This window comes from Coregonus lavaretus, assembly GCF_964263955.1.
Source record: "Coregonus lavaretus genome assembly, chromosome: 29".
Classification (NCBI taxonomy): Eukaryota; Metazoa; Chordata; class Actinopteri; order Salmoniformes; family Salmonidae; genus Coregonus; species Coregonus lavaretus.
Window position 1 is genome coordinate 11,790,224 of NC_140016.1, and position 18,689 is coordinate 11,808,912.

Genomic DNA, 18,689 nt, shown 5'->3' on the forward strand with positions numbered 1-18,689 from the left:
GCAATTTTAGCATGAGCAACGCCATTGAGTGCTTCCAACAAGCTTCCGCCATTTTACAGTAGTCAAAGTAGTCAACTGGGTGGGGATTCCTATGGGTTGTAGCCTCAATGGCGCTGCCCATGCTGTCACAGAAGCCATAATGACGCAGACATAAAAATGAGTCCTCTATCTATCTCTATGGGCGTAGCCATTGCTCATGCGCACCCTTTCTGCTGTGTGTGTCACCCTCCGCGAAAAAGGTGCTTGGAAGTATCGCGTGTGTATTAATGCTTGAGATTGACAGTTTTTATCATGCTTTGCTGAATTTAAACCTATTCTGTCATAAATAACGAAGAAAGGGAGTTTCGAGGACAATGCTGCGTGTCTGCTTGAAAGGGGCAAATTCTGCAGCGCGGGTAAGGATCAGTGTGTTCTAAATGGAATATATCTAGATAGCTAACTAACGTCAGCCTGCTAGCTATGCTATCCGAGCGGTCATTCAGTGACCCAGAGACTGGGCCTACTCCGCTGTGCGTGTTGTTGGCAGAAATAAACAGTTTACGTCCTCAGACATGTTTTATAACCTTTCCTCGTAACATCCAGTGTACGGAAATGTGTGAATTCAATGCGTTAACATAAAGTGTTAAATGTTAAATGCCTTCATTGAAAGAAAGCTGCGCTGAACGTAGGCTACTGAACGTAACTTTACGCAAATCACGTAGTTTCATGCAAATCACGTAATTTCGTAGTGGAAAGAGGCGTATATTCTATTGATTGACTGCACTGCCCTCCGAATAAAACAACGACTCGAAAGTGACATGAGTGTGCACCAATGCACACCGTCGGATTGGAGGAATGGCTCGGCGGTTGTATGATCAATTTCTGTATTAATTCTGTGTACATGTGCAATGATAACACAAACGTTGTAGTCGTCAAGTTGTTTTGCTACACACGTTCATGTATCCAATGTGTAGGGGAAATGCAGTCTTTGCTACTGACTCCTAGCACAATCAGTTTCATTTCAACTAGCTACGTGAAAAAGAAAGGACAAATGCACATATTCATATCAAGGGGACATGACCTTGGCAAACTTAAGTTCATAGAATGACCTAAAGAAAGTGTTTTTTGTTTGTGGAAACGTTTCCATTGCAGAATTGCACACATTTAAGAACTAGACGAATGAGCTGTTTTTGTCAGCCATCCTATTCCAATGAATTTTAATAGAACAAGTGCTGGTGTATTTTGTGTAGGTCCCATAATAGGCTTGTGGTGCTCCTGTTGATAGCGCGTGTGTACCCTGATCTTATTGTCCTGTCCATAGAAATGCCTGTGTGGGAATGGTGCCCCCCTTCACCCCCTGCAGCAATGTCGTCGCTACACTTCAGGAGGCTCAGGGTAGGTGACTTGTCTCCTGCGGAGATACTTAAGTGGCCAAATGCTACATTGAGCTGTTAATGTTCATTGATTGAGCAGCTACTTGACTGTCCTTGACCCGTGCTTTTAAATAAGTCAAAGAGAGGAGTAAGTTACCCTAAAGCTGCACACAAGCACTAAAACCATTATCAGTAAAGTACATGTGATATTCCATTTTTGTGTCATTCTGAATGGCCATTGGTTTGTTGTTTGCTTTCTTGTTGTGTGTTTGAATATCTTACCTTTGACTTGTACTTGCAGGTCTTCTGCAGGAAAGATTGTAGCTGCTAGTGTCCTCACCGTGGGTGGAGGAGTTGGTGGCACAATTCTATACGCCAATTGGGATCCCAAATTCAGGGCCAATGTTGAGAAATCCGTACCATACTCGGATCAAGTGTTTGGACTGGCTCTCGGCCCAGCAGCACCTCCACCTTTTATAAATAAACCAGTAAGCCAAATAACCCATGTTCTAGAGCACATTTCGAGAAGTCATATTTTGTCATTTGTATCATTACATTTTCCTTAGTCTGTTGTCAAACACTAGCAAGCTTATCTAACGAAAGAACCACAGACAGATCTAAAACGTTCACATTCAATTCAATCTTCCCTGACAACATTCTTCTATTACTGTCCTGAAGGGAAAGGTTGAACCTCTAAAGATTTCCTCCATGTCTGAAGTGTCGAAAGACTCGAAGCAGCCAAAGGCCAAAGGGAAAGAGGTTGAGAAGAAAGCAGAGAAACCTGTGGAGCAACCAGCTGCTGAGGAGCCCCCTGCTCCAACACTTCAGGACACCCTAGAGGGTGAGTTACAGCTGTGCCCGAGAGACCTGACATACTTCATGCTCTCTGAGGTGTTGAAAAAATAATATATTGTGAGTCAAGTACTAAGAACGTTGGCACTCCATTGTTTTTAAGACTATTCAATTAAGAGGGATCAGGTGCTTAGATGTGAAGATGTCATCCATTAGAAATCACATTTTTCACAAACAAACCCATGTCTTCTCTCCTGTGTCGAACTGAAACGATCTGCTGCAATTGTGTTGTGAACGTGGGCTGGTTTACTTCATAGTTCTTACAAATACAAATTGACTTAAACTGTTGCTACTGTTGAAAAGTTTTCTTGCCATTGTCGATGCATGATTACACTTTTCAGGTTAGCAAAGAGTTGTCCTCTAAATCACTGAACATTGCATAATCGCATGATACTTTATGCCTTTCGATCTATTTATGCAATCTATAATCTTAGTTTTCCCCCCAAATTGATATCTCCTTGGAGAGTAAATCATTAATTTCCTCTTGATTTTCTTTCTTAGCTAAGTGTTCAATATCTTGACGTGGTAAGTTTCCTAATTAGCTGATGGCTTTACCAAGGTGGTCATTAGACCTCTGCAGAACTTCCAATGTTATTTAGCTAGGTTAACCATTTTTTGTTTAAGAGCCTTGAATCTGTCTGTGGTGTTGCTAAAATTTGGATCCCATCAAACCAGTGAAGGACATAAAGGAATTGGCTGTTGATAGGAACTGGATATTTCATCTCAACTAAATGAGTCTTCAGTGTTAACTCAAAATGACACAACGACTAGGTTCCAGTTTAACAACGTTTACTTCACTGTATTACCACAGTACATACAGTTGAAGTCGGAAGTTTACATACACCTTAGCCAAATACAATTAAATTCAGTTTTTCACTATTCCTGACATATAATCCTAGTAAAGATTCCCTGTCTTAGGTCAGTTAGGATCACCACTTTATTTTAAGAATGTGAAATGTCAGAATAATAGTAGAGAGAATTATTTATTTCAGCTTTTATTTCTTTCATCACATTCCCAGTGGGTCAGAAGTTTACATACACTCAATTAGTATTTCGGGTAGCCTTCCACAAGCTTCCCACAATAAGTTGGGTGAATTTTGGCCCATTCCTCCTGACAGAGCTGGTGTAACTGAGTCAGGTTTGTAGGCCTCGTTGCTCGCGCACGCTTTCTCTGTTCTGCCCACACATTTTCTTTAGGATTGAGGTCAGGGCTTTGTGATGGCCACTCCAATACCTTGACTTTGTTTTCCTTAAGCCATTTTGCCACAACTTTGGAAGGATGCTTGGGGTCATTGTCCATTTGGAAGAGCCATTTGCAACCAAGCTTTAGCTTCCTGACTGATTTCTTGAGATGTTGCTTCAATATATCCACATCATTTTCCTTCCTCATGATGCCATCTATTTTGTGAAGTGCACCAGCCCCTCCTGCAGCAAAGCACCCCCATAGCATGATGCTGCCACCCCCGTGCTTCACGGTTGGGATGGTGTTCTTCGGCTTGCAAGTACCCCCATTTTCCTCCAAACATAACGATGGTCATTATAGCCAAACAGTTCTATTTTTGTTTCATCAGACCAGAGGACATTTCTCCAAAAAGTGCGATCTTTGTCCCCATGTGCAGTTGTAAACCATAGTCTGGCTTTAAGGCGGTATTGGAGCAGTGGCTTCTTCCTTGCTGAGCGGCCTTTGAGGTTATGTCGATATAGGACTCGTTTTACTGTGGATATAGATACTTTTGTACCTGTTTCCTCCAGCATCTTCACAAGGTCCTTTGCTGTTGTTCTGGGATTGATTTTCACTTTTCGCACCAAAGTACGTTCATCTCTAGTAGACAGAACACGTCTCCTTCCTGTGCGGTATGGCGGCTGCGTGGTCCCATGGTGTTTATACTTGCGTACTATTGTTTGTACAGATGAACGTGGTACCTTCAGGCGTTTGGAAATTGCTCCCAAGGATGAACCAGACTTGTGGAGGTCTACAATTGTTTTTCTGAGGTCTTGGCTGATTTCTTTTGATTTTCCAATGATGTCAAGCAAAGAGGCACTGAGTTTGAAGGTAGGCCTTGAAATACATCCACAGGTACACCTCCAATTGACTCAAATGATGTCAATTAGCCTATCAGAAGCTTCTAAAGCCATGACATCATTTTCTGGAATTTTCCAAGCTCTTTAAAGGCACAGTCAACTTAGTGTATGTAACTTCTGACCCACTGGAATTGTGAAACAGTTAATTATAAGTGAAATAATCTATCTGTAAACAATTGTTGGAAAATGTACTTGTGTCATGCACAAAGTAGAAGACCAGGTGACCGATCTAGTCCATCAGTGTAAATCACTGAACTGGAGTGAGAGAATGGGCGTCTGCCTGGGTTACTTTAGAGGTTTGCCTTATCTACAGCTAGGCTATAAGTCAGTCAGTAATGCTGCTGTGTTCTTGACTGTGGCTTGACAGTGTGCCATTTCCACATGTCCTATTGGTTACCATAACGCGGCCTTGCCAAGAAGACCAGTCAGTCAGACCACTGATGTTGAGCTCCACTGTGTTGTTGCAGAAACTTCTGCTCAGGTGGCACAAATCCTTTCAGCCATCGGTGAGGTGCCCTCTGTGCCAGCACCAGGAACCCACGAGGCAGATGCCATGCCTTCCCCAGCCTCCCCCGAGGAGGTCCCGGCAGGTCAGAACCGGGTGGATACAGCCTCCCCTGCATGGGTGCATGGAGCTCTCTCTCACTAATATAAGGGGTCTTAGGGTGCATTGTCCTCTCTCTCACTAATATAGGGGGTCCTAGGGTGCATGGCTCCATGCTCTATGCCTGCTCTACTCTAATACTTATTTTTCTTTCCTGTGCATGATTCGTGATTCTCCTGGTGATTTTATTTGCCGTCTCACCCTTTCACCTCTGTTTACTGTACACCTCTGCATAAATGCGCTTCATTCTGTCCCCTCCCTGCTCATAAACCAATCACTACCCCTCACAAAACCCTTCATCCTAGATTGTACTAGCTTGTCATGCTATGTCTGTGTTATTTTGCAGTTGTTTTGTATTTAGAGGTTATATGTTGTGTGAATGTGGATGAGTGAGTTAGTGGGTATTTTACTACAGTCGTGGTCAAAAGTTTTGAGAATGACACAAATACACTGCTCAAAAAAATAAAGGGAACACTTAAACAACACAATGTAACTCCAAGTCAATCACACTTCTGTGAAATCAAACTGTCCACTTAGGAAGCAACACTGATTGACAATAAATGTCACATGCTGTTGTGCAAATGGAATAGACAACAGGTGGAAATTATAGGCAATTAGAAAGACACCCCCAATAAAGAAGTGGTTCTTCAGGTGGTGACCATAGACCACTTCTCAGTTCCTATGCTTCCTGGTTGATGTTTTGGTCACTTTTGAATGCTGGCGGTGCTTTCACTCTAGTGGTAGCATGAGTCTACAACCCACACAAGTGGCTCAGGTAGTGCAGCTCATCCAGGATGGCACATCAATGCGAGCTGTGGCAAGAAGGTATGCTGTGTCTGTCAGCGTAGTGTCCAGAGCATGGAGGCGCTACCAGGAGACAGGCCAGTACATCAGGAGACGTGGAGGAGGCCGTAGGAGGGCAACAACCCAGCAGCAGGACCGCTACCTCCGCCTTTGTGCAAGGAGGAGCAGGAGGAGCACTGCCAGAGCCCTGCAAAATGACCTCCAGCAGGCCACAAATGTGCATGTGTCTGCTCAAACGGTCAGAAACAGACTCCATGAGGGTGGTATGAGGGCCCGACGTCCACAGGTGGGGATTGTGCGTACAGCCCAACACCGTGCAGGACGTTTGGCATTTGCCAGAGAACACCAAGATTGGCAAATTCGCCACTGGTGCCCTGTGCTCTTCACAGATGAAAGCAGGTTCACACTGAGCACGTGACAGAGTCTGGAGACGCCGTGGAGAACGTTCTGCTGCCTGCAACATCCTCCAGCATGACCGGTTTGGCGGTGGGTCAGTCATGGTGTGGGGTGGCATTTCTTTGGGGGGCCGCACAGCCCTCCATGTGCTCGCCAGAGGTAGCCTGACTGCCATTAGGTACCGAGATGAGATCCTCAGACCCCTTGTGAGACCATATGCTGGTGCGGTTGGCCCTGGGTTCCTCCTAATGCAAGACTATTCTAGACTTCATGTGGCTGGAGTGTGTCAGCAGTTCCTGCAAGAGGAAGGCTTTGATGCTATGGACTGGCTCGCCCATTCCCCAGACCTGAATCCAATTGAGCACATCTGGGACATCATGTCTCGCTCCATCCACCAACGCCACGTTGCACCACAGACTGTCCAGGAGTTGGCGGATGCTTTAGTCCAGGTCTGGGAGGAGATCCCTTAGGAGACCATCCGCCACCTCATCAGGAGCATGCCCAGGCGTTGTAGGGAGGTCATACAGGCACGTGGAGGCCACACACACTACTGAGCATCATTTTGACTTGTTTTAAGGACATTACATCAAAGTTGGATCAGCCTGTAGTGTGGTTTTCCACTTTAATTTTGAGGGTGACTCCAAATCCAGACCTCCATGGGTTGATACATTTGATTTCCATTGACAATTTTTGTGTGATTTTGTTGTCAGTGGTCTAAGGCACTGCATCGCAGTGCTAGCTGTGCCACTAGAGATCCTGGTTCGAATCCAGGCTCTGTCGCAGCCGGCCGCGACCGGGAGACTCATGGGCAGCGCACAATTGGCCTAGCGTTGTCCAGGGTAGGGGAGGGAATGGCCGGCAGGGATGTAGTTCAGTTGATAGAGCATGGCGTTTGCAACGCCAGGGTTGTGGGTTCAATTCCCATGGGGGACCAGTATGAAAAAAATATATATATATATATGTATTCACTAACTGTAAGTCGCTCTGGATAAGAGCGTCTGCTAAATGACTTAAATGTAAATGTAAAGAAAAAAGTATTTAATACGATTATTTCATTCATTCAGATCTAGGATGTGTTATTTTAGTGTTCCCTTTATTTTCTTGAGCAGTGTACTAATTTTCACAAAGTATGCTGCCTCAGTTTTGATGATGGCAATTTGCATATACTCCAGAATGTCATGAAGAGTGATCAGATGAATTGCAATTAATTGCAAAGTCTCTCTTTGCCATGAAAATGAACTTAATCCCCCCAAAAAAATTCCACTGCATTTCAGCCCTGCCACAAAAGGACCAGCTGCCATCATGTCAGTGATTCTCTCGTTAACATAGGTGAGAGTGTTGACGAGGACAAGGCTGGAGATCACTCTGTCATGCTGATTGAGTTAGAATAACAGACTGAAAGCTTTAAAAGGAGGGTGGTGCTTGAAATCATTGTTCTTCCTCTGTTAACCATGGTTACCTGCAAGGAAACACGTGCCGTCATCATTGCTTTGCACAAAAAGGGCTTCACAGGCAAGGATATTGCTGCTAGTAAGATTGCACCTAAATCAACCATTTATCGGATCATCAAGAACTTCAAGGAGAGCGGTTCAATTGTTGTGAAGAAGGTGTCAGGGCGCCCAAGAAAGTCCAGCAAGCGCCAGGACCGTCTCCTAAAGTTGATTCAGCTGCGGGATCGGGGCACCACCAGTGCAGAGCTTGCTCTGGAATGGTAGCAGGCAGGTGTGAGTGCATCTGCACGCACAGTGAGGCAAAGACTTTTGGAGGATGGCCTGGTGTCAAGAAGGGCAGCAAAGAAGCCACTTCTCTCCAGGAAAAACATCAGGGACAGACTGATATTCTGCAAAAGGTACAGGGATTGGACTGCTGAGGACTGGGGTAAAGCAATTTTCTCTGATGAATCCCCTTTCCAATTGTTTGGGGCATCCGGAAAACACCTTGTCCGGAGAAGAAAAGGTGAGCGCTACTATCAGTCCTGTGTCATGCCAACAGTAAAGCATCCTGAGAACATTAATCTGTGTGGGGTTGCTTCTCAGCCAAGGGAGTGGGCTCACTCACATTTTTGCCTAAGAACACAGCCATGAATAAAGAATGGTACCAACACATCCTCCGAGAGCAACTTCTCCCAACCATCCAAGAACAGTTTGGTGACGACCAATGCCTTTTCCAGCATGATGGTGCACCTTACCATAAGGCAAAAGTGATAACTAAGTGGCTCGGGGAACAAAACATCCATGGCCAGGAAACTCCCCAGACCTTAAACCCATTGAGAACTTGTGGTCGATCCTCAAGAGGCGGGTGGACAAACAAAAACCCAAATTCTGACAAACTCCAAGCATTGATTATGCGAGAATGGGCTGCCATCAGTCAGGATGTGGCCCAGAAGTTAATTGACAGCAAGCCAGGGTGGATTGCGGAGGTCTTGAAAAAGAAGGGTCAACACTGCAAATATTGACTCTTTGCATAAACTTAATGTAATTGTCAATAAAAGCCTTCCACTTATGGAATGCTTGTAATTATACTTCAGTATACCATATTAACATCTGACAAAAATATCTCATAACACTGAAGCAGCCAACTTTGTGAAGATCAATACTTGTCATTCTCAAAACTTTTGACCACGACTGTATACCTGTTCATGCCATACTCCTAAGTGTAATCTGTAGTAGCAGGTAAGTGCTACATGTATGTGTGAATGGAATGTAGGGCATGTATTTTTGTGGCCATGATTTTGTCCTCAGAACAAAAATGTACTGAGTGTATGTTCTGTCTCCCCCTAGCTCAAGGGGGGTAAAGTACGGCCCGCGGTCTGGAGACATTTTTGAAATGTATTAAATATTATTATATTTGAGTAATGATTTTTGGCCTAAAATGACTAATTCCATGATATGCAAACAACATCCAATAGATGGCGGTGTAGCCTGGCAGCGCGCGTCAGTATTTGGGCCTACAGTCAGATTCAGAATGCGCTCAGTCATCATAGCCACTTCATTGCTTGACGACTATGTAATCTCAATCGTCATTTTTCAAGCAAGCATGCTAACTACGCTAGCAATCTGTCCTCTCAGGAAAAGGCAAGGAAGGCCTCAACTTGCCACAAACTTAAAAGCCCAACAAAATACGTTTACTAAACAGTGCTTTACTCAATACTCCGTAACTAAGGCAAGCTACGTAGTGGCACATAAAATCGCAAAGCATAGCAAGCCTTTTGCTGAAGGGGAGTTTGTGAAACAGTGTATGGTGGAGACTTCTGGTATACCTTGTCCTGAGAGTAAAAGCCAATTCGAGAAAATTAGCTTATCACGCAGAACCATCACCAGGTGTGTGGAAGTGATGGGTGAGGAGCTAATCTCAGAGTTGAAGAAAAAAGCAGATGGCTTCGATCTTTTTTCTATAGCACTGGATGAGAGTACTGACATCAGAGACACCGCTCAACTTTAGGAAGGAATAAATGAGAACTTTGAAATAACAGAGGAACTTCTTGCGATGGAACCAATGATGGAAACAACCAGGGGCTCTGACTTATATGACAGGGTGTCTGCCTGCTTGGAAAAAATGAATCTACCGTGGAGCAAACTGACAAACGTCACAACAGATCACCAAATCTAACCGGTAAAAACATTGGCCTACTAAAAAGATTACAAGACAAAGTAAAAGAAGAAAGCCCTAACTCTGAGGAATTTGTTTCTTCACTGTATTATTAATCAGGAAGCCCTGTGTAAAAGTGTGTTAAAGCTCGAAAAGGTTGTAAAACTTGTCAACTTTATACGGGCAAGGGGGCTTAACCATCGTCAGTTCATTCAGCTGCTCAATGACACAGGCAGAGCTCCAGGACTTGTTGTACCATTCAAATGTGCGCTGGCTAAGCCTGGGAAAAGTATTTCACTGTGTGTGGGAACTGGGAGAGGAGATGGGTTGTTCCTTGATATGGTTGGTAAAGCTGACGACATCTCTGAGTTGAAAGACAGACTGGCTGGGCGACTTTGCTTTCGGTGTGGAAATATTGGGGCATCTGAACGATCTAAATGTGAAACTGCAGGGAAATTGTGTTTTTGTGCATGAACTGTATTCCAACGTGAAAGCATTCAAGGCCAAACTTATGTTGTTCTCCAGACAAATGAGCAGCCGGTCTCTCGCTCATTTTCCGACAATGGCCGCTCTGAACGCGCCCACACCGCAGTGCCGCACTGAGACATACAGTAGCACTTTGATCGACCTGCATGCTGAGTTTTCCTGACGCTTCTCAGACTTCAAGACTGAGACTGAGCTGGAGCTTATAAAGCACCACCAGACACACAATTGGAGCTCATCGACATCCAATATGACAGTGCTTTGAAGGAGAAGTACAAAACGGCAACAATAGACCAGTTCTATGGCTCACTGAATGAAACAAAGTTTCCAAACATTAAAAAGCACACCCAAAGGATGCTTGTTTTATTCGGGTTCACGTGTGTGAACAAACGTTCTCAGTCATGAATTACAACAAATCCCTTAACAGGTCAAATTGAACAAATTACCACTTGTCAGCAGTTCTGAGAATCTCTACATCAAAGATGACACCAGACTTTGATGCCCTTGCCAAGAGAGGTGACCAGACCCATTGTTCACATTAAGACTTGAATAACCGTGACTGGGGTAGGCAAGGATTATGCTTCTTCATGGTGATGGTTATGCAGTGAGTGATCCAGCAATGCACTTGGAGACAGGTAATAACTCATCAGTCAGATTTGGGCTGAGGTGATTGGATAACTGTAAATATGGCTCACAATGGAGATTCTTAATATGCTTTCAAAAACAGACCATTCCAAATGAAACGGATGCTCTTACCATATGTTTCACTCAAAAAATTGTTTTACATATCTGCTGTTACATTTTGCATGTCTCCAGTCATAATATATATCTGTTTTTAAATTTGCATATTGTGACTAAATTTGATTGTACTTTACAAGGGTAGAGATGCAGGATCTGTGTGTGTCTGTGATGTTATAAATTATATCAATTTTGTGAAAAATGTGTTCATAAAAAATCAAGGGTAGAGATGGTACAAGGGTAGAATTGTTCTGCAAGCATATGTACACCTACAGTACACTAGTAGTTGCATGTCAATGTGAAAATGAATAAAGGCTTCACATTTTGTCACGCATATAGTATGTGGCCCTTGACTTGGTTTCAACAACTCAATGTGGCCCTTGAGCCAAAAGGTTTGCACCCCCCTCCCCCCTCCCCAGCTGCAACAAAATGTACTGCGTATGTTCTGTCTCCCCCCTAGCTGCAACAAAATGTGAACATGAACCTGCAGTGAAGGAGCGTCCTGAGGGTGAAGTGGCTGCCCGTCTTGCTGAGCAGGATAAGGTTGAGCATGACCTCCTGACATGTAGGTGTCTTATCTTTCCCTGTTACCTTTCTATTAGTTGTGGAGCCCATTACACCATACCAACATACATTTACTCTGGCTTAAAGCATTATATACAATGAAGACAAATGCGATACTTGAGTCAATGAGTACAGTGGACACATGGTTATTTTTCATCAGATTTTTATGATTCATATGCCATTGATGCATGGTCATCTTGTTACATTATGGAGTAGAGGTTTGACATGGGGATGATTTATTATTGAGGAGGGAAGATGGCATCATGATTGACAAACAAGGTAACCAGGCTGTGTGTGTGTGTATACTGTTGCAGCTCTGTCATCCGACCTGGAGGATGCTCTGGGCAGCACAGCCAAGGTGACCCTGCAGGCCATTGGTGCTCAGGAGGCAGCTCTGCAGGCCATCGCCCAGCACACGCTCCAACTGAGGGAGGCCATGGAGGCTGAGGTGAGGAAAGGACAGGGACATATATTCTAAAAAAATTTTTAAAAATGTGTTTTTCCTCATATATTACATCCACAATATGTTGTGAATGTCTGTTTTGTGACCCTGAAACTGAAGAAGGCCACAGAGTCTGAGGTAAGGAAGGGAAACGGGTACACATTCTGAAAAAACCCCTCTGTAAATGTTTGTTTTGTTAGGCAACGGAGGCCAGGGAGGGGGGTGGACATATTCTCAAGTGCGAACATGGGAGTTCTGCTAGCAGTTTTTCATTACATTTAAACTAGTGCTGCACGATATGGCCAAAATATCATATTGCAAATGTTTTTCTTCACATTTTGCAATAGTGATATGAGTTGCTATGTAGCAAAACGCTTGGGTGAACTCTTGGAATATAGTGCTGTTGGGCATGACAAAGAATGAAAACCGCAGGGAGGAGTTATTTTCAATCACAACATGCCTCCACAGTCCCTATCAGGACATCCCAACATGCCCCTCCCCGGTCCCTATCAGGACATCCCAACATGCCCCTCCCCGGTCCCTATCAGGACATCCCAACATGCCCCTCCCCGGTCCCTATCAGGACATCCCAACATGCCCCTCCCCGGTCCCTATCAGGACTGCATCATGTTTGGAAAGATAGGTTGTATGTGCGTGCATGCAGAGTGAATATTGCAGCCTCTTGCAATATGGATATTTCCATATAATATTGCCATTGGATATTGCTGATATGGATAATGTCCATATTGTGATTTTGATAGTTATTAAATATATTGCCCAGCCCTAATCCAAACCAAAGTTGTATTGTGAATCATTAATTATGTGAATGTTTGTTCTTTAGGCACCCCCTGATAAGAAGTCTACCCAGTGGAGAGTTCTGGAAAATGCACTGAGTGAACGCAGCCGTTCAGTAGACGAGGCTGGTGCAGCCGTTCTCAAGGCCAAGTAAGATCTGCTTCATCTTTTATTAACATAATGTTGTGGTGGTCTGTGGTCACCAGTATACACTTCATTTTGTTTCAGCCTATTTGATATTGGTTGATATTAAAGTTTGAAGTGCAGTATTTACTATTATTTTATGCTCACTAAAACTTGTAGCTAAAAAAACAAACAAGATATGTATATACAGTACCAGTCAAAAGTTTGGATACGCCTACTCATTCAAGGGTTTTTCTTTATTTTTACTATTTTCTACATTATAGAATAATAGTGAAGAAATCAAAACTATGAAATGACACATGGAATCATGTAGTAACCAAAAAAGTGTTAAACAAATGAAAATATATGTTATATTTTAGATTCTTCAAAGTAGCCACCCTTTGCCTTAATGACAGCTTTGCATACTCTTGCCATTGAGTACAGGTCCAGGAATGGCTGAAGGATTGCAATATTTACCTGGAGCTAACACTGCAGATAGCACTACTGGGTGATCTGAAAAGTCATAGTCAAATCAATAATATAATAATACTTTTAGCAAAAATGTTTATTTTCAATTGACAATCTGTAGAAACAATGAGAATAGAAAGGTTCAGAACTTTTGTAAAACATCACAGTACAGTTTAAAAATATATGGCAAATAGAAATCCAATATGGATGGTGTTAAGAGATAGATGGGTGGTGTTGAATGAAGTTGAAGGATGGAACTAATAACAACAAGATAACTAATGTAAAGCAAACTGTGTCCATAATAAGTATATAGGTTATAGGTTGAGAGCTTTTGTGAAAGAGCACAGTTAGAAAGATATGGCATATAGAAGCAAACCGGATGGACATCATAAAAATGATCGGAGAGGTTCAGGAGTAAAAACAAACAAAATATAATTCTTGTAAAATTGACTGTCCATAAAATGTATATAGTATGTATAAGCTGGAAGAAGAGGCCTAAGCATTGTTCACTAGTTTACGCCAATTAGGGAAGGGGTGGTGGGGTTGGAATGTTATAAAGGGAAATATATATATTTTTAAAGGATGTGTATGTATATGTGTATGTATGTAGGTATGTATATATTTGCGAGGGGGAAAAAACATATGGGGGATTGGAAGTGATGCAGACAATTACATTCATGGAAGTTACAATCTATCTGCAATATTAAAACTGACCTACCACTAAAAAATAAATTTTAAATAAATTTAAAAAAAGTAATAATAGACAAAAAGAAAAGGATACTCGTATGAAAGGTAAGATACACAACCTTGCAGAGAGCCCATCCAACTGACAAGCTCTTTGGAAAAAAATAAAATAACTATTGGAACCGACTTAAAAATAACTGATATTGGCACAAGATGGAGGGAATGTTGGAACATAACTAACAATTACAGTTAACGAAAATGTACGCTTAATCCAGTATAAACTCATGTAACGAATTTATTACACGCGACAAAATTCACAAATTTTACAGCACAACGGCAGCAATATTTTAAGTGTAAAACTAACAATGACTCAGTAATCCATGCCTTCTGGGAATGCTATAACGTCCAAAAGTTATGGGCGGAGTTAAAGTTTACAATGTAACTTTACTTTTAATCCGTTTGTCTGCATATTTCAAGACATGGCATATGAGGGTGCAGTGAGATACGCGATAGGTTGGATGATACTTTTCAATCATCTTGGAAAAAACGTATACTTAAACTGGAAATCAACCAATCCTCTGTTGTTAACACAATGGAAAGGTCAAATGCTTTATCTAAATGTTGAAAGTGGGCGGGCGACGGAGAGAAACAAAATGGTGCAGTTTGAGGCCATGTGGCGGAGAATGATGCAGGCTCTGGAGATTGGGGGTGTGAGCAGGGTGATGTTGTGGATGTTTGTGTGCGTCTTTATGTTGTCGGTTTTGTATGTGGATGTTTTGTATTGTAAAAAAAATAAAAACAACTTTTATAAAATCGTACAAAAATAACTTGCTATGTTTGGCTTTGGGATTCATTTTGTATCTCTGGTGTTTAGGGCTGAGCTGGACAAGCTGAGAGGAGTTATTGATGGAGCCAAGCACTTAAAGATTGCTGCAGCCCGGCCATCTATCCTGGCCGCAGAGGAGAACCTGCACAGCATGGTGGTGGATCTGGACAGCGTGGTGACCAGGGTAAACTGGCCCTGTTTTACACTCTGTTAACACTTTTTCTCTTACTTTATACTCTGCATACTTGTCTTTCTGGTTGGATGTCTCTGTTTAACCTCTCTGATGCGTTGTAACTGCAGGTCCAGACAGCCCAGTCTGAGGCTAAGATTGTGTCTCAGTACAGCGAGCTGGTGAACGAGGCCAAGGCCCAGTTCCAGAAGGAGCTGAACAGCATCACTCCAGAGATCCAGGCCAACTGGAAGGGACTCAGTAAGTCAGCTTCACCCTACATCTTACTCCCATTACCCACCCACATTTTGACAGATCGGCTTTGCAGTAAACCTTTGAAAAACTGTGCACAGCATCAATTACATGCTTGGGCTTAAGTTCAGTTAGTCTTTCTGTGATTCCTCGCCTCCTCAACCGTATTGGAGGAGAAGGTCCAAGCCCCCCCCCCCCCCCCCCCCCTCAATGCATTTTGAGAAGATGCATGGAATCAAGGAAAGATTAATGGAGAAAGAGAACTGGTCTTGACTATGGAACCATGGAGAGTAGGAATGGGGGGGGAAAGAGTGCAGGATAAATCAGCTCTTCAATTCACGGACTGGCCCTTGGCCGTCTCCCAGCAGGGAAGCTGACTCAAGATGACCTCAACTCCCTTATTGCCCACGCCCACCGACGCATCGACCAGCTGAACCGAGAGCTGGCTGAGCAGAGGGTGAGGGAGCAGATCCACATCGACTCTGCCCTGGAGCAGCAGAAGCTGGAGGACAAGAAGGCTCTGGAGGTGGCCGTCTCCACCGCCCTGGAACACAACCGAGAACAGATGCGTCTGGAGCAGGAGAAGAAGGTGAGCTGAAAGGGTCTTTCTCTGTTATTATAACTCTACTGTCTTTAGCTCATGATAGGGCAGTATTCATCCGTTTTGATGGATGGACTTTCCCTTTCCTGACACAGTAGGTTGTAGCAATCTGTTAGACACATGAGTAGAATGAGACCAAACTGGGTTGGTGTTTTCCACTGATAGATTGATGACTGCATCTGTGTGTCCATCGGCAGGTAGAGGAGACTCGGGAGGTGATGGAGGCAGAGATGCGGACCCAGCTGCGTAGGCAGGCTGCAGCACACACAGACCACCTGCGTGACGTCCTCAAGGTGCAGGAGCAGGAGCTGCGCTCCGAGGCAGAGGAGGCAAGTATATCCATATTAAACATCCCATCTACTGTTACACAATTATACCCACAGCCTATCAAACATTCCATCTACTGTTAAATTCATACCCACAGCCTATCAAACATTCCATCTACTGTTACACAATTATACCCACAGCCTATCAAACATTCCATCTGCAGTTAAATTCATACCCACAGCCCATCAAACATTCCATCTGCTGTTAAATTCATACCCACAGCCTATCAAACATTCCATCTGCTGTTAAATTCATACCCACAGCCAATCAAACATCCTTCATATTGAAATCCAGGAGATAAGTTTAGCCAGTCAACCAACAAGCCAATCCTATATTCAGCGTTTTGAGTGTATTTCACTGCTACAACATAACTACTTACTGTTAATATTTAGCAATGCAAACATTCAGAAACCCTATAATCCTATTTAATGCAAACTGAATGATGAACATGAATTGAATCGTCTCCAGATCCTGAACAGCTCATTGATGGAGAAAGAGACAGAGTACCGTCGTCTGACACAGGACCAACTGGACAGCTTCACCCTGGACATGAATGCAGCTTACGCCAGGCTCAAGGGCATGGAGGAGGCCATTGACAGTGAGACAGACACACACACGGACAGACACACACACAATACAGAGTCCACAGGGATAAAAATGCTGCCTCTGTATTCAAGGCAAGGTCACATATACAATGTTATGCAACATTCCAATACAGTACTGTTCACTTTGAGACTAACATGAGCCAAAGTACCAGTTCTAACCTGGTGTGGTGGGTTCTGTAGTTCTAACCTGGTGTGGTGTGGTGTGTTCTGTAGTTCTAACCTGGTGTGGTGTGTTCTGTAGTTCTAACCTGGTGTGGTGTGGTGTGTTCTGTAGTTCTAACCTGGTGTGGTGTGGTGTGTTCTGTAGTTCTAACCTGGTGTGGTGTGGTGTGTTCTGTAGTTCTAACCTGGTGTGGTGTGGTGTGTTCTGTAGTTCTAACCTGGTGTGGTGTGGTGTGTTCTGTAGTTCTAACCTGGTGTGGTGTGGTGTGTTCTGTAGTTGTAACCTGGTGTGGTGTGGTGGGTTCTGTAGTTCTAACCTGGTGTGGTGTGTTCTGTATGAGATACTAAAGTGTAGTCATGTGTTACCCTACAGGTCATGTTATAGCAGAGGAGGAGGCCCGTAAGGCCCATCAGCTGTGGCTCTCAGTGGAGGCTCTGAACTACACTCTGAAGACTGCTGCCCTAAACGACCCCACCGAGCCCCTAGAGGGCGCCGTGCAGGCCATCAAGGAGAGCTGTGCCGAGGATGAGTTTGCCCAGGCCCTGGCCACTGCCCTGCCCTCCGAGTCACTCAGCCGCGGCGTCTACAGCGAGGCCTCTCTCCGCGCCCGCTTCTACGCCATCCGCCAGCTGGCCCGCCGCGTGGCCCTGATTGACGAGACCCGCAACAGCCTCTACCAGTACTTCTTGTCCTACCTGCAGGCCACGCTGCTCTTTGAGAAGGCACAGGAGGCCCCCCCTGCCAAGCTGTCGGCCGAAGATCTTGACACGTTCAAGCTGCTCTCCTACGCCGCCTACAGCCTGGAGCATGGAGACCTGGAGTTGGCCGCCAAGCTTGTCAACCAGCTGAAGGGCGAGTCGCGCAGGGTGGCTCAGGACTGGCTCAAAGAGGCCCGGCTCACACTAGAAACCAAACAGGTGGTCAGCCTCCTGTCTGCATATGCCAACGCAGTGGGGTTGGGCACCACCATGGCTCCATAGATCAGACCAGGTCCATGGCATGGAAGTGTCCCCATCTGAATCAACAGCAAGCTCTGCCCTCTCCATGAGGAATTAATTTATGAATAGTATCAGAGGAAATCTGTTTGAAGCACTGCTATACCACTGATGGGCGTATCCCAGAAATGTATTAAAACATGCCCTCTCTTTAAAACCTTCAAGCATCTACAAGAAAATATGACTTACTGAGTAGTACCAATGCATTTTTAATGTACCTACGGTATTCAGTCAGTGGTCTCAGCAGGTATAATGGATGAGACCCCTCACTGGGTGTGCTGTTTACATCAGTGGTTCCCAACCCCAGTTCCCCGAACAGCACACATGTTTTGTTGTAACCCCAGACAAACTCATCTGGTTCAACTGAGGGCTTGATGATCAGTCGACAAGTTGAATCGGGTGAGTTTGTCCGGGGCTACAATAAAAATGTACTGTTGGTGGGTATTCGAGGACTGCACTTGGGCTGTTGGGGGTACTGGAGTTGGGAACCACTGGTTTAGATGATAGCTGGACACTTGGTCCAATACCACTCTATAAAGTAACCTGTCTCTCACTAGCCTTGTTCACAGTTTCAACTCACAATGTGTTACTCGCTTTGTTCAATTTGATCATGTTAATTATTTGTGGTTTATTGACCAGTTGTGGAGAATCAAATCACTTGTCATGCTATTTCCTCCCTGTTAATATTGGATATATCAATAAATTGTGGCTGTCGAGTTCAGTTGGTATATATTTATTCATCTGTGGTCTCTTGTACATTGTTAATCACATGACTT

At 44.0% G+C, this 18,689-nt stretch overlaps 1 protein-coding gene across 5 annotated transcripts; it reads left to right on the forward strand.

The window, feature by feature from the left end:
* Positions 1-41: 41 nt before the first annotated feature.
* immt (inner membrane protein, mitochondrial (mitofilin)) lies at positions 42-18,634 on the forward strand. 5 transcript variants are annotated; one of them, XR_014610227.1, is made up of 15 exons: positions 42-395; positions 1,301-1,374; positions 1,654-1,840; positions 2,031-2,193; positions 4,754-4,876; positions 11,360-11,464; positions 11,778-11,911; positions 12,747-12,850; positions 14,850-14,985; positions 15,102-15,231; positions 15,588-15,811; positions 16,021-16,152; positions 16,619-16,748; positions 17,291-18,247; positions 18,318-18,634. XR_014610227.1 is itself a non-coding variant. In XM_084147338.1 (14 exons), the coding sequence occupies exons 1-14, from the start codon at positions 354-356 to the stop codon at positions 17,896-17,898; spliced, it is 2,292 nt and encodes a 763-aa protein (XP_084003464.1). In that variant the 5' UTR covers positions 42-353; the 3' UTR covers positions 17,899-18,634. The 5 variants fall into 5 exon arrangements, 3 of the variants coding, with proteins under 3 accessions (XP_084003464.1, XP_084003465.1, XP_084003466.1); XR_014610228.1 differs by lacking the exon at positions 4,754-4,876; XM_084147338.1 differs by having other exon boundaries at positions 17,291-18,634.
* Positions 18,635-18,689: the final 55 nt, after the last annotated feature.